The sequence below is a fragment of the Salmo salar genome, chromosome 15 (assembly GCF_965601325.2).
Source record: "Salmo salar chromosome 15, fSalSal1, whole genome shotgun sequence".
In the NCBI taxonomy this organism is placed as follows: domain Eukaryota; kingdom Metazoa; phylum Chordata; class Actinopteri; order Salmoniformes; family Salmonidae; genus Salmo; species Salmo salar.
The window spans coordinates 76593404-76609974 of record NC_138305.1 but is presented as its reverse complement, the minus strand read 5'-3'; the positions used below and the strand labels follow the sequence as shown (position 1 = coordinate 76609974).

At 40.1% G+C, this 16571-nt stretch overlaps 1 protein-coding gene across 3 annotated transcripts in view; it reads right to left on the bottom strand.

Annotated features, from left to right (window-relative positions):
• Positions 1 to 16571, bottom strand: part of LOC106572187 (tyrosine-protein phosphatase non-receptor type 11) — a 61819-nt gene that overhangs the window by 28407 nt on the left and 16841 nt on the right. For all 3 annotated transcript variants that reach the window (XM_014146127.3, XM_014146128.3, XM_014146129.3), the window contains exon 2: positions 8726 to 8848. In XM_014146127.3, coding sequence (XP_014001602.1) covers positions 8726 to 8848 — 123 coding nt within the window. The remainder of the gene's footprint in view (positions 1 to 8725; positions 8849 to 16571) is intronic.

The following is a 16571-nucleotide window of genomic DNA, read 5'->3' as shown; positions in this document are numbered from 1 at the left end:
TTTAACAAACCATACAATTCTATGCACAAGGACTACTTTTAACAACAACATTTACAGGAAGAACTTTCCAGATACAAAGTATTATTTATAAAATTGTTACTGTGTAAATGATTAAAGGCTGAATTTGGGCAAAAGCGCAAAAATAACGGCTTTTAAATGTATAAGTGATCAATGGACCATTATACCAGGTCATTTAATGCTTAAAAATGAAAACAAAAATGGACGAATAAGATATTTTGCTATAGAAACACTGTATTTGGCTCCATTCATTGTGCACTCTACAGTCCGCAAAAATAATACAGTTTAACTATAGTAATACTACAGTATTTAATTTGCTTATACCATACCCATTCCCTTCCCCCATATCCTAATTTGTGCCACCCATAAGTGAGAAACCTACATATCAAGTAAAGGTACTTGTACAAAATAAGGGCTGTTACTAAGAGCTGTGAAAACTTATGCAAATAAGATATTTCTGTATATTGATTTCAACCCCATAATTCACTTTGTAATTATGGGGTAATTCTTGTAGCTGGGTGAGAGATTTTGTATTTTTTTTTATCCATCTTGAATTCGGGGCGACAGGTAGCCTAGTGGTTAGAGCGTTGAACTTGTAACCGAAAGGTTGCAAGATCGAATCCCCGAGCTGACAAGGTAAAAAAATATGTCGTTCTGACCCTGAACAAAGCAGTTAACCCACCGTTCCTAGGCCGTCATTGAAAATAAGAATGTGTTCTTAACTGACTTGCCTAGTTAAATAAAGGTAAAACAAATATAGAATAATTCAGGCTGTAACCCAACAAAACTCAAACTGTTGTAATATCTGAGCTGTAAAGGTCTAACCCATAACAACTGGTCTCACTAGCTATGTTCCATTAAGTTGTCCAGTGATATTTTTGTCGACAATTAGAAAGTTTGCATAGAAAATAGATGTGACAATTGACTGCTACAGTGTATTTAAATTGTCTTGGTGTCGATAGAAACCGCTGCCTGGAAGTAATGAAATCACCCAAAAATTATAATAGAAAATAAATAGCTGGTGTCGAATAATAATGGGAGCTGAAGCGTTTCCATTATCCATTTAGGTAAACTGTGCATTAATAAATTGGCAACAATCCATATGCCCTCACCTATCTGTTTCATGTCTCAGGTAGCCCGCAGAAGCCAGTATGGAGAGAATGGAAGTAAGTCGTCTAATAATTCTAATGCCAATATTTTTTTGTCATGGTGGATTCAATTTAGATGTTTTGTCACTGACCTACACACAATACCCCATAATGTCAAATTGGAATTATGTTTTCTAAATGTGTACAAATTAATAAAAAAAATGAAAATCTGGAATGTCTAGTCAATAAGTATTCAACCCCTTTGTTGTGACAAGCCTAAATAAGTTCAGGAGTAAACATTTGCTTAACAAGTCACATAATAAGTTGCATGGACTCACTCTGTGTGCAATAACAGTGTTTAACATGATTTTTGAATGACTACCTCATCTCTGTACCCCACACATACAATTATCTGTAAAGGCCCTCAGTCGAGCAGTGAATTTCAAACAAAGATTCAACAACAAAGACCAGGGAAGTTTTGCAATGCCTCGCAAAGGGCACCTATTGGTAGATGGGTAAGAATAAAAAAAAGCAGACAATGAATATTCCTTTGAGCATGGAGAAGTTATTAATTACACTTCGGATAGTGTATCAATACACCCAGTCACTACAAAGATACAGCCGTCCTTCCTAATTCCGTTGCGGGGGAAGCAGGAAACCGCTCAGGAATTTCACCACGAGGCCAATGGTGACTTTAAAACAGTTACAGAGTTGAATGGCTGTGACAGGAGAAAACTGAGAATGGCTCAACAACATTGTAGTTACTCCACCATAATAAACTAATTGACATGCATCCTGTTTGCAACAAGGCACTAAAGTAATACTGCAAAAAAATGTGGCAAAGCAATTAACTTTATATCCTGAATACAAAGTGCTATGTTTGGGGCAAATCCAATACAACACACAACTGAGTACCACTCTCCATATTTTCAAGCATAGTGGTGGCTGTATCATGTCATGGGTATGCTTGTAATCGTTAAGGACTGGGGAGTTTTTTCAGGATAAAAAAGAAATGGAATGGAGCTAAGCCCAGGCAAAATCTTAGAGCAAAACCTGGTTCTGTCTGCTTTCCACCAGACACTGGGAGATGATTTCACATTTCAGCAGGACAATAACCTGAAGCACAAGACCAAATCTACACTGGAGTTGCTTACCAAGAGGACAGTGAATGTTCCTGAGTGGCCGAGTTACAGTTTCGACTTAAATCTACTTGAAAATCTGTCAAGAATTGAAAATGGTTGTCTAGCAATGATCAACAACCAATTTGACAGAGCACAAATAATTTTAAATAATAATAGGCAAATATTGTTCAATCTGGGTGTGCAAAGCTCTTAGAGACTTACACCGAAAGACTCACTGGTGTATAGATGCCAAAGGTGATTCTAACATGTATTGACTCAGGGGTGTGAATACTCATTTAAATTAGAGACCTGAAAATGGTTGTCTAGCAATGATCATCAACCAATTTGAAAGACCTTGAAGTATAATGGGCAAATGTTGTACAACCCAGGTGTGGAAAGCTCTTAGACTTATCCAGAAAGACTCACAGCTGTAATCGCTGCCAAAGGTTCTTCTACAAAGTATTGACTCAGGGGTGTGAATACTTCCTCTCCGTATTTCATTTTCAATACATTTGCAAAAACTTCACTTTGTCATTATGGGGTATTGTGTGTAGACGGGTGAGAGAAAAAAATCTATTTAATCCATTTTGAATTCAGGCTGTAACACAACAAAATGAATAAATCAAGGAGTATGAATACTTTCTGAAGGCACTGTACATGTCCTCAAAGATGGCAAGCTCAGGTGTGACCATTCTAGCTAACGATAGGGCAGATACGCAAAGTTGGCAGAATGCTGATTGCATCAACTTATATCAGTACATTTGTAACAGCCAAAACATTACTAAACTTCTATTCGATCAAATAAGCCTCACATAATTCGACATTCTCTCAGACTTCCATAAAAAAAGAGCTTATATCATGCGGATAGATTTTGGGCGGAGTAAATCCTCTCGCTTCACCTCTTCCTGTGCTTGCACTCCTGTAGATCTGAAATAATTGGATGGTGAAAATTGCATCCAGACAACCAGAAAAGCAAGGCTATCAATTCAGGTATTCTTGAAATTCAAGACAATCCTTGTCCTGCAAAGAAACATTATTTTTTTGTTCAAAAATACACTTCGCAAGCAGTAGGCATTTAGAATTAAATGTGAAGTGGTGCTTTAGTTACCTTATGACATGCAGTACCAGTCAAAAGTTTGGAGTTTACTCATTCAAAGGCTTTTCTTTATTTTTACTATTTTCTACATTGTACAATAACAGTGAAGACATCCAAACTATGAAATAACACATATGAAATCATGTACTAACCAAAAAAGTTGCCACCTTTTACCTTGATGACAGCTTTGCACACTCTTGGCATTCTCTCAACCAGCTTCACCTTGCAATGCTTTTCCAACAGTCTTGAAGGAGTTCCCACATATACTGAGCACTTGTTGGCTGCTTTTCCTTCACTTTGCGGTCCAACTCATCCCAAACCATCTCAATTGGGTTGAGGTCGGGGGATTGTGGAGGCCAGGTCATCTGATGGAGCACTCCATCACCCTTCTTGGTCAAATAGCCCTTACACAGCCTGGAGGTGTGTTTGGTCATTGTCCTGTTGAAAAACAAATGATAGTGGGACTAAGCACAAACCAGATGAGATGGCTTATCGCTGCAGAATGCTGTGGTAGCCATGCTGGTTAAGTGTGCCTTGAATTCTAAATAAATCACTGACAGTGTCACCAGCAAAGCACCCCCACACCATCACACCTCCTCCTCCATGCTTCACGGTGGGGAATCACGCATGCGGACATCATCCGTTCACCTACTCTGCATCTCAAAAAGACACTGCGGTTGGAACCAAAAATCTCAAATTTGGACTCATCAGACCAAAGGACAGATTTCCACCGGTTTAATGTCCATTGCTCGTGTTTCTTGGACCAAGCAAGTCTCTTTGTATTATTGGTGTCCCTTAGTAGTGGTTTCTTTGCAGCAATTCAACCATGAAGGCCTGATTCACGCAGTCTCCTCTGAAAAGTTCATGTTGAGATGTGTCTGCTACTTGAACTCTGTGAAGCATTTATTTGGGCTGCAATCTGAGGTGCAGTTAACTCTAATGAACTTATCCTCTGCAGCAGAGGTAACTCTGGGTCTTCCTTTCCTGTGGTGGTCCTCATGAGAGACAGTTTCATCATAGCGCTTGATGTTTGTCCCCAACTACACTTGAAGAAACTTTCAAAGTTATTTAAATTTTCCGGATTGACTTAAAGTAATGATGGACTGTTGATTCTCTTTGCTTATTTGAGCAGTTCTTGCCATAATATGGACTTGGTCTTTTACCAAATAGGGCTATCTTCTGTATACCACCCCTACCTTGTCACAACACAACTGATTGGCTCAAACGCATTAAGGAGGAAAGAAATTCCACAAATCAACTTTTTACAAGGCACACCTGTTAATTGAAATGCATTCCAGGTGACTACCTCATGAAGCTGGTTGAGAGATTGCCAAGAGTGTGCAAAGCTGTCATCAAGGGAAAGGGTGGCTACTTTGAAGCATCTTAAATATAAAATATATTTTGATTTGTTGAACACTTTTTTGATTACTACATGTTTCCATGTGTTATTTCATAGTTTTGATGTCTTCACTATTATTCTACAATGTAGAAAATAGTAAAAATAAAGAAAAACCCTGAAATGAGGTGTGGCCAAACTTTTGACTGGTGCACTCATAATTTATTTGAAAAACACAGTTTCCATCCTAATTTGTCACAATAAAAGAAAGTTAGACAAAATAAAAATACACCCGTCGAACAGATAACGTTTTTGTCGATCTTTAGAAAATGTCTCCTATATCAGCCGTTTTTACATTACACATCGCAAAGATTTTTTTGGTGACATTACTTTTGTCAAATAAACCTGGGTCAATGGAAACCAGCCTACTTAAATACACATTACTTTAGAAGGGTCTCTGACTCCGGACCCTACTGGAACAGTTAACATCACAATGTTTAACCTTCCCCATCCCCCACTACCACCCCTGGCCTTCCCCTTCCATCCAGCCCCCTGACCGGGCCAGGAAAGAAGGGAGAGATAAGCAAAAGAAAAAGCAGGGAGAATGAGACAACACAGCCCAGTGGAGTCCCAGGACGTCCATTACAACGAGAGAGAGACGAGCTGGATTTCCCTCATCTAACATCTATTATAAACTGGGTGGGTTGAGCCCTGAATGCTGATTGGCTGACAGCCGTGGTATATCAGATCGTATACCACGAGTATGACAAAACATTTATTTTTACTGCTCCAATTATGTTGGTAACCAGTTTATGTTATGGCCAATATACAACGGCTAAGGGCTGTGCGTTGCGTCATGCATAAGAACAGCCCTTAGCCGTGGTATATTGGCCATATACCACACCCCCTCGGGTCTTATTGCTTAAAACCTTGTAAGGATCGTAACCTTTTTTTACATTTTCGCCTAAAATGACATACCCAAATCTAACTGCCTGTAGCTCAGGACCTGAAGCAAGGATATGCATATTCACTATACTAATAACTACTACTAATAACTTGTTAATTACTCTCTCATTGAGTGTGTCTGTGAGAGTGTGTGAGAGAGTGAGCGTGTCTGTGATATGTGATTGTGTGTGAGTATATACAATTGAGAGAGTGTGTTATATGCAAGTGTGTGAGAGTGTGTGTGAGATATGAGAGTGTGTGAGATATGAGAGTGTGAGAGATATGAGAGTGTGAGAGATGAGAGTGTGAGAGATGAGAGTGTGAGAGTATGTGTGTGATATGAGAGTGTGTGAGATATGAGAGTGTGTGAGATATGAGAGTGTGATATGAGACTGAGATATGAGGGTGTGTGTGAGATATGAGAGTGTGTGAAATATGAGAGTATGAGAGTGTGTGTGATGTGAGAGTTTGTGAGAGTGTGTGTGTGATATGAGAGTGTGTGAGATATGATTACACAAGTAAGAGACAGTTAGCTTGGTCACAGGGTAAGGCATCCCTGAATAGTCACAAAGAAAACAAAGTGCAAAGAACTGTGCTTAAAAGGACATGGCTCTCATCAGTTCATTTAAAAGGACTTTTATCCGTTCATGATAACTTAATAAGTATGGCTTTTTTCACTATCAAACAGGATAATTTGCTATAATCTCTCAAGTAAATAAATGTGTTCGAAAATGTAATCTTATCCATTGATGTTGGTGCAGAGCCTACTTACAATAGCAAAACAGTGCAGACACAAAATAAGGCTGACAATTCTCAATTACACCACAGGCATCAGCCAGGTCAGACCTCGACATGGACCCCCAGCCTTAATGTTATTAAGAGCTACTGCCTGCTTCTCTCTCTGCCTCTCTCTCTGCCTCTCTCTCTGCCTCTCTCTCTGCCTCTCTCTCTGCCTCTCTCTCTGCCTCTCTCTCTGCCTCTCTCTCTGCCTCTCCTAAAGAGCGGTGCGCTAAAGGACGACGCTGGACCTTTTCCAGGAGCTTTTTCCAACGCATGAGCCTCTTAAAAGCTTCCGTTGCCAAAGCAGAGCCACTCTCTCTCTCCTCGCGCTGCAGGAAGTCACAGAGGCCTGCTGTTTACCAGAACTCCACACTTCTCTTTTGTATTCAGCTCTCCAAATACAGAACTGTTCTACAACTGTTCTACTATAACTGTTCATAATTCAGTGAAATGTGATGTCATGGGACAGGGTTAGACTTGATGATTTCATACATGGAGGTCAAAAGAGGTCATATTCCTCAAAGGGCTGTTGTGGCGTAAAGGTCGTTCTATATGAATTCAATCACTTTCTGACTGCACTCCTTTTGAGTTGAATGAAACCTTCCATACATGCTTGCTCATGGTAGAAGTGTTCAGAAATACCAATTTCAGACAGAAGCTATGGTAAGTTTATATGACCTCCTTTCAAACAGCCCCTTATTTACAGGTACACCCCTTTTATACATACCAGTGGGTAACTGGCAAATTGGGAGGGGTGGGGAGTGTTGTTAAACCATGGCAGCTGTTTGCAGTTCAAATTAGAGAGGTGTTAAACAATGGAAGTATTAATGAATTTACCTGCAGAAAAGAAGAGAACCATTCACACAGACCCCATACCTGTATTTTGGTTACAGGGTCTGTGGAAATGCAGGAATCAAGACTAAGTCTTTAGGTGGCTTTTATTTTCTATGCCTTTTACCCCCCTACCCCTTTCAGATATACAAAATAGCTGGTATAAAATGCAAGCATGTTAAATTAGTGGGATTTTGGTCTGTGTATGAATGGGATAAATATCCTTTTATGAGCGCTTGGCTCTGAAGTCAATTTGCCGTTGCTGCCACATAATTATGGACACTCCCATCCTGCACACGCTTAGAAACACACTCTCACACACTCTCTCGATCACGCACACACTCCCTATACCCCTACGCACCCTTCTAAACAACAATTACAGACTTCCAAAACCAACTGTATAATGTGCGTTTGTCTGAGTGGAAGAAGTACATAGTAGTGGGGACGTGGTGGTGTGGTGTCACGTTGAGAGGTGACATGTGGCACTGGAGATAACATCTCGGGACAGATTGGAGAGGCCATCTGGAGGTCTGGATGAGTGTCCGCAGTGAAAGGGATCAGTGGGACAGGGTGAGCTGTCAGAGATCTGGAAGGTTCCACTATGATACAGGCCTAAGTCTGACGGTGATGTAAGGGTAAATCCATTTGAATTCAATCAGTTTTTGCCGGCATCCCTTTTAATTTAAACAAAACTTTCCATACATGTTTTGCCCATGGATGAAGTGGTCAGAAAGTTACTTTTTGGACTGGAATCAGGAGATAGAGGTGCTCAAAGTTGACCCATTTTGCATACCCCACCCTACCAAAATACATCCATGTCTTAATCACTGAAAACGATAAACGGTTGAGTTTGATATCATTTGAAAGCTTACAACAGGTCTGCCAGGGTTATGATTTCAGGTCCAAAAGTCACTTTCTGACCACTTCTACCTTGGGCAAACACGTATGGTTACCTTATGTATGGTAAGGTTTCGTTCCAATTAGAAAGGGGTACAGTCGAAAAGGGATTTAAATCATATGTGAATTCTTGTGAAAGGTTATCTTACACCAGTTTTCAACTTTTTTTTCAACCGAGGGGGGAAACAAACGTTCTCCGTTTCCTAGAAACTCGGGAGAGCAACAAAGAAGGCATATTTCAAGCTCGGATTCCCACAAGCTGCGACTGTTCACCCAAAGGCAAGGCTCTCATTCGCTCGCTAGCTTGCTAATTGAGGACCGATTATTTCCCATTTCAGCTTGGCCAACTGTGCACAGATGACATGCGGCTTGACTCCTGCCTTCATTAAAATCGCTCAGCCGGCCCCAGGAGACAATACACCCGAGTTTGGTTTTCTCTGAATGCTGAAGTTGACATCAGCGACAATGTTGTGGTGCATAGCGTTAGGCTAAAGCGCTAGGCTAAAGCGCTAGGAGAGAACAATGCTGTTCTCCTTTGGTTATTGGACAAATAACTTTCCCACAACATTCTGGGAAACAAAATGTGACATGCTGGTAACATGGATGCTGCTACCTGACAGAGAGAGTAAAATCCCCCGGATTGCTCTTGCTCGGCCGGGCTAGGAAACTGCCGTGGACCCCCCGTGTCAACAGGAGCTGCTCTGCCTCAATGCCGGTGATGTTGGGGTGGAACCACCTTGAAGAACAGAGAGAGTGAGAGAGAGAAAGAGAGAGAATAGTTTTGAACACAAAAGCCAAATCCAGAGTCACCAGTGTTTCTCTATACATCCCTAAGGGACTTTCAGGCGTATACAGAACGTTAGTTAATTACCTTCAAATAACCTACCATTTCCATTCTCAGAACGTTAATAAAACCTCCCAGGAAAACTGTTAGAACCTCCCTGCAACCTAAACATTTACATTCCCAGAACAGGCAAAACTTTTTTTAAAACGTAACATTTTACCGGTCAGGAAACTTATGGCTTTGGTCCCAGAACCATTGGGGAAACCCACAACTTCCATAGAACCAAATGTGCTTGCTGGGTCAGTTTGGTGACAGTAGTTAGATACACATAAAAAGTGAGATATAAACTTTTGAAAAGCAGAACATCAATATTTACAGAACTTAATATAACTGGCAAATGTTTACTTCCTGTGTTATATAACCAAGTAGAGAGTAAAAGATAACATTTACTCCATCCAGCTCACATTTTGATAAACCCTATCGTCCACTATCAACCATTACAAATTTGGATGTTACATTGTCCACCAACCTAAAATAATATAGAGAAATACACTCTAGCGTAATTGAAAAGTATGGCTCTGGTCTGTGCCCTTCTATCACTATCTCCCCCTACATATATCCCTAAAGTTCATCATTTATTTAATCTGTAGCCTAATAAACTGCATGCTTTCACTGACGAGTTGTAGTGGGAGGACCACACAACATGTCATCGCGTGACTAAGTTTACTTCGATATTATGGTTATTATATGAATATTTACACATAATTCTTTCATAATTCATTTTAAAAGACTAAAACATCCCACCTAGAAGTCCCCATCGTGTAACTGTCTAATTTGTATAGCACCTCAAAAACATAACATAGCCGACACTGCCATCGTCCTCTTTCACCACATCTTTCCCAAACATTAGACTACTGTTCTGTTCCTCCCTTCTATATATTTTCAACTCTCTATTTTGCAGCTTTTCTCTTCTTGAATTCATCTCCATTGTTCATTTTGCCTCAATGGATCAACGTTAACTTTTTCTGCCCAAGTTTCCAAAAGCATTTTGCAATTGATGTGTATTGGTGCGCTACAGTTAGCCCGAAAGTTTAGGCGTAGGCTACGCACTAACGGCAGATTAACATAATGAAAAATATATATATATTCAACCTGACCGCCACCCACCCGCCCCGCGGATATAACCATGCGGACTGCGGGTTATAATTCAACTCGCACATCACTAATGAGAGCTACTTTTATTTATGAAACATGTCACGAGCAACTCATTAATTTTTTCCTGGCTTTCAAATAAGCACTTGTATTTTCCCGAATGTAGCTTTCTTCTTTTTTCATTTTTTTTTACAAATTACAATTATTGGTAGAGAAACAATTACAATTCATGTTCTAAGTCCATGCCAATGCTTAAATCACATGAGAAGACCATTCTTGAGGGTAAAAGATTTGAGTGTAATACCCCTTTAATTGAGAATTTTAGGAGCGAAGAATCTGCTGGTCTAGCAATGTTTTTGCTTCTGCATATGTCATGACAGAGTTTGCTAAACAAAAGCCCACCCGATTGATACTGTACAAAGAATCCTGATATACACTGAGTGTACAAAACATTAAGAACACCTTTTCCCTCAGAACAGACTCAATTCGTCAGGGCAAGACTCTATAAGGTGTCGAAAGCGTTCCACTGGGATGCTGACCCATATTGTCTCCAATGGTTCCCACAGTTGTGTCAAGTTCTTGACAAACGCCTGGCACCTACTACCATACCCCGTTCAAAGGCACTTAAATATTTTGTCTTGCCCATTCACCCTCTGAATGGCACACATTCACAATCCATGTTGCAATTGTCACAAGGCTTAAAAATCCTTATTTAACCTGTCTCCTCCCCTTTATCTACACTGATTGAAGTGGATTTAACAAGTGACATCAATAAGGGATCATAGCTTTCACCTGGACTCACCTAGTCAGTCTACGTCATGGAAATAGCAGGTGTTCTTGATGTTTTGTACACTCAGTGTAATTCTGCGTGGTATGCCTACTTTGCAGTTAACATTTAATCGTGAAGGTTTTGGGAAAGTCTGTCTACTCAAAAGACAGTTATAGTTATCGCTAACTGGCTACACGAAGTGAACAATAAACAGAATCGCACACCACACAGAGGCAATATTCCTAGAAATTAATTGGCAGATATCGTGTTACGTTTGGATTTTTAAGCCAGTTGTGTCTAACCAGGGGTGGGACAATGTCAATTTAATGATATAGTATCTGGGAGCTTGCGGTGTCTGATACTTGTGAGATTTGTTTATGACAGATTGCGGTGGAGCGTGTGAAAAATACATGCACTTTCTGAATTATTTGGCAAGCTACTCATACAGTAGGTGGGCTGAGAGCTACTGGTAGTTCACAATCAAACTGTTGGAGACCCCTGCTTTAACTACTGTGAGGCTAATCTATTACTTATTAGCGTCGCAAGGCCCCTTTCCACAAGTGGTTGCTATGGCCAATGAATTCACTATTGTGGCTTTTCAAGTCTTGTGAAAGTGCAGAACTGTGAAGCCATTTGCATTAAGCATAATGAATAAGGCCTACATGACATTAAAACGACAGCTAACGTTGATTGAGCCCATTGCAATGATGTTGTGAATGGAAAAGAGAGTGCACGGTCCGTTTTGTAGATGGACGAGTGTGGGTTGAGAATTTCCACAAAACACTGTGTTGAATATGGTTGGATACACTCTTAGATGAATATAGTGCAATGTTCTGGTATCAGACTTAAAGGTGCAATCTGTAGCTTCTTTGTCTGCTGTGGCCACGAGACAGGTTGCACCCATTGTTGATGCTTAAACAAACTCATACACTCTCCCAAAAAAATCTTTGTTCAATTTAATCCAATCAGTGCACACAGAATCCTCACAAAGGCCCTCGTCCTTAGTCCTGACAGGTCAATAAATGACAGAAAACAAACTAAGATGAGCTGTCAAAACAACAATAGCCTATGAATATTAAAAACACACCTACTGGTGTTGTGACACTGTCAATAGTCTGTTACGCCTTAAAACAGCCAAAGCCAAACCTCAAGTTCACTGCTTTACCAATATCACCCTTTCCTTCAACTGCTTGCTGCTGCACATCTCAATCAGTTGCTTCAGAATCAAAACCATTTAGTGAGCAACAGCACAATATCTAAAGATGCGTCCTGATTCTCCACATTTTCCTTAAAGTGTGCATTTGCACATTCCCCGTCATGGATTTACAAGCATTGTATAGGTACTGTGTAAGCTTCGGGTGGGGGTAGTTTCCGACATTGTTAAATCCATGACTGTGAGTGTGCAAGTGCACACTTTAGGAGAAGTGTGAAGAATCAGGTCGTAGCTACAGTGAATGTAGTGGTGGTGTAAATACAGCAATACTTTCAGAACACCGTTTACAATGTGTTAAGAAAAACACTGCAGGGGACTTTTGAAGATGACTTAATGCAAAATATCAGCAATAAGAGGGCGATTTTGGTAAATGCCAGTGATTCAACACGAGTGGGAAAAGAATACATTTTGACACTAACATTTAGAGAAACAGTGAGTCACATAGCCCATTCATTTCCACAGCAAAATATTGCTTTCCTTCCCCCACGCTTCCCAAAGAAGTATGGTCAGTGATACATGCAGCGAGCACAACAACAAGATATCCTTTTATTAAACTCCACATACAATCTTTACCAGATCAAGTTTCTATGCCCTGGCACAGTAGTGAGTATTTGGGTATTTTCATGTTCATATTTAGGACAAAAAAAACCCATGACCAGTGTCAGAAAAAATAAATGTTTTTTTTTTCTCTTAAGGGACTGTATTCATAAGATAAGGACATCAACAGACATGTTAACACTAGATCTACTTACAAGCCTTGTGAGACTTTCGTACAGCCTTCAAGTAGCCGTGAAACACACATCCTTTCATATTTCTGTTTGATGGCAAAACTATGGATCCAATTTAACCGGACTCGTGGGGAGCTTGAGCTCAACCGCTGGGCAAACATCTAAATCAATAAAGTCCCTACAACGTCAAACGAGTAAACCCAGTCCTTGGAATGGCGGGTCGTTGTCCTGTGCCTTCGCTCCGAACCTCCGGTGGAATTACACTCAGATCAGGATGAATCACGCTTTATTGACAGCTTGTCATTCACAAAGCAGATTCACATGAGAGAAAAAGAGACACAGAGGGAGAAACAGAGAGAGAGAGGAAGAGGGAAAGAGAGAGGGACAGAGAGAGAGAGAGAGATGCCAATAGTAGACAGTAGTGGAGCTGAGGGAAGAGGGAACAGACGGGGCCAAAGCCACAGGAAGCTGCAGACATCTGGGGACTGACACTGGCCCAGATTGCACCTGACCCCCTCATCCACCCAGGCACCATGCTTTTTCTCATTCCAAGCCCAGGAGATTACTGAGGAACTTTTCAAACAGCAGCAGCAAATCATAACCGATTACCACTGGCATTCACCAAGGGATTAGACACAAATACATGGCAGGGGGGAATGAACAAGGCTCTCTCTGATATCATCAAAGGCCCATGCTGTGGCATTAACAATGGACTGGGATATATAGCAATGAAGGGATCATTTGCCAAAGTAGATTTTTTTTATGTGTGGAGACTCAGAAACACACCTGATATACTGTAGAATAGGGATCACTATGATCCACCTCGTTCAAAAACAGGCAGTCAGTAGGAGATAAGAGGAATTACAAGTACATGACTGTTACCAGTACAATACATTGTATTGCTGTAGTAGCAAGATGATAGCAATGTAGTATTTTATTTGTTTTTTCTATTCAGTCTTTTTATGTGAGTTGTTGAGCACGTTTGACATTTCTAAGAGTCAACTTTTTCTCTGTTTGAAATTTCTGCAGCACCATGCTCTGTCTACCAAGCTATAATAACTATAAATCCCATTCTCAGAGCCAAAAATCAATGTTTCTGTCAAGGTTGGAGAGGCACACCAAACACTTTCCATCCTGTGCATTACCACAGGCCTCAATGTTCCATGACTGCCATGACCTCAAGACAAACCAAACCAAATAGCCGGGTCGTATTTACTAGGCACCAAATGGAAGAAAACATACTGAAACAGGGAGGGACTACATGGATTTGTTGAATAAGATACACTTGTTTTTGTTTTCCTTTGTTAAAATGTTTTGCTACAGTGTGCACAAATGAATACGACCCAATATGTGTGAAAACGTAACATAAAAAGGCGTTACAGGTCCTTGTTTCAATCATAGCGGGCAAGAATCAAGCTCATCTCTACTAAGCAGTAGAGCCTTATGTGCCAGTCTTCTAGATTATCCTACGATACAATGAGAGTATGGCGTCAGGCTTTTCAAAACCTAACTATGCATTCAGAGAATACCATACGGCAGAGGTTGGACATAGCTACATAAAACTGTTGTGTCTTCTATAATACTCTACTTTGTATGACAGTACCTTTAACATTGAAGAAATCCGTTTTGTACTATTCTACAGAAGGCTATATGGCTTAGCTGTGCAGAAGAGGGAACTATTGTCAAGTACAGGGGGAGGAAGAGGAAAATAAAAACAAAATGTAAAGGAGAAATACTGTAGCGCACATTTTTATGTCGATTAGATTTCTGCTGTACAACCAGTCATTTCATAATTATATATAGTATTATAGTTATACTATTACATAATGTGGTAATAAAAAAAAGAGGTAAATGTAAATAAACAACAAGCACCACATCCTCCTGATCACACTGCTGCCCACCAGTTGTTACTTGCACTATGAGTATGTGCAACATTCTATGTACAGTACCAGTCAAAAGTTAGAACACACCTACTCATTCATGGGTTTTTCTTCATTTTTACTATTTTCTACATTGTAGAATAATAGTGAAGACCTCAAAACGACAAAATAACACATATGGAATCATGTAGTAACCCAAAAAATTGTTAAACAAAACATATTTTATATTTGAGATTTTTTAAAGTGGACACCCTTTGCCTTGCTGACAGCATTGCCCACTCTTGGCAAAACATTGAAAAAGTTATCCTTTTTAGATAAAACTACAGAATAAATTATTAATATGTTCACCAAATAATGGATTAAAACACACGGTTTTGCAATGAAGGTCTACATTAGCCTCAACAGCACTCTGTAGGGTAGCAACATGGTGTATCTGGAGGACAGCTAGCTTCTGTCCTCTTCTGGGTACATTGACTTCAATACAAAACCTAGGAGGCTCATAGTTCTCACCCCCTTCCATAGACTTACACAGTAATTATGACAACTTCCGGAGGACATCCTCCAACCTATCAGAGCTCTTGAAGGATGAACTGATATGTTGTCCACCTAATCAAAGGATCAGAGAATTAATCTAGTACTGAAAGCATAAGCTACACCTAGCTAGCACTGCAGTGCATAACATGTGGTGAGTAGTTGACTCAAAGAGAGGGAAAGACAATAGCTGAACAGTTTAGAACAAATTAATTTCTTCCAAAATGAAGGAGAAGCAAGAGAAAGACAAAGACAGAGATTTCAATATTTCTTTTTCACTTTCAGTTTCACTTACTTAGCTAGCAAATGGAGCTACCTACTTTAGCCTACTCAAACGCCCTGCTCAAACAGAGGGATACTATGTTAGCTAGCTGGCTATGACTATCCAACACAACACTGGAACTCTTCAAAGTCAAGGTAAGCTTTTGGTTTTACAAATGTATTTCCACCGGCGCACACCGGTGTAACTGCTAAACTGCTTACTGACGGTACACTAACATCACTGCATGATTGTAGCGGGTTTACTAACGCATTAGTTCTATTAGCTATGTTGACTATGACGTTACTTTAGCTAATATTGTGACAACGATGTAGGCCGTGTGTAGTGGTTATAATATGGTTTGGCTTGGAATTGTATATATATTTTTTCGTTACATACAGCTGATGTGTTGTGCATTGAAGTCCACAAGCGAAGGGAAAAGGTGAGAGGAGGAGAGTGCATACATTTTATTTATTTAACTAGGCAAGTCAGTTAAGAACAAATTCTTATTTACAATGACGGCCTACCAAAAGGCAAAAGGCCTCCTGCGGGGATGGGGCCTGGGATTAAAAATAAGCAAATAAAAATAAATATAGGACAAAAACACACATGAAAAGAGAGACAACACTACATAAAAGAGAGACCTAAGACAACAAGATAGCAAGGCAGCAACATGACAACACAGCATGGTAGCAACACAACATGACAACAACATGGTAGTAACAACATGGTAGCAGCACAAAACATGAAACAAACATTATTGGGCACAGATAACAGCACAAAGGGCAAGAAGGTAGAGACAACAATACATCACGCAAAGCAGCCACAACTGTCAGTAAGAGTGTCCATGACTGAGTCTTTGAATGAAGAGATTGAGATAAAACTGTCCAGTTTGAGCGTTTGTTGCAGCTCTTTCCAGTCGTTAGCTGCAGCGAACTGAAAAGATGAGCAACCCAGGGATGTATGTGCTTTCGGGACCTTTAACAGAATGTGACTGGCAGAACAGGTGTTGTATGTGGAGGATGATGGCTGCAGTAGATATCTCAGATAGGGAGGAGTGAGGCCTAAAAGGGTTTTATAAATAAGTTGATGCGAGAAGGAATGCAATGTGGTTGCTATGAAAGTGAACTGTGTTTACTCGTG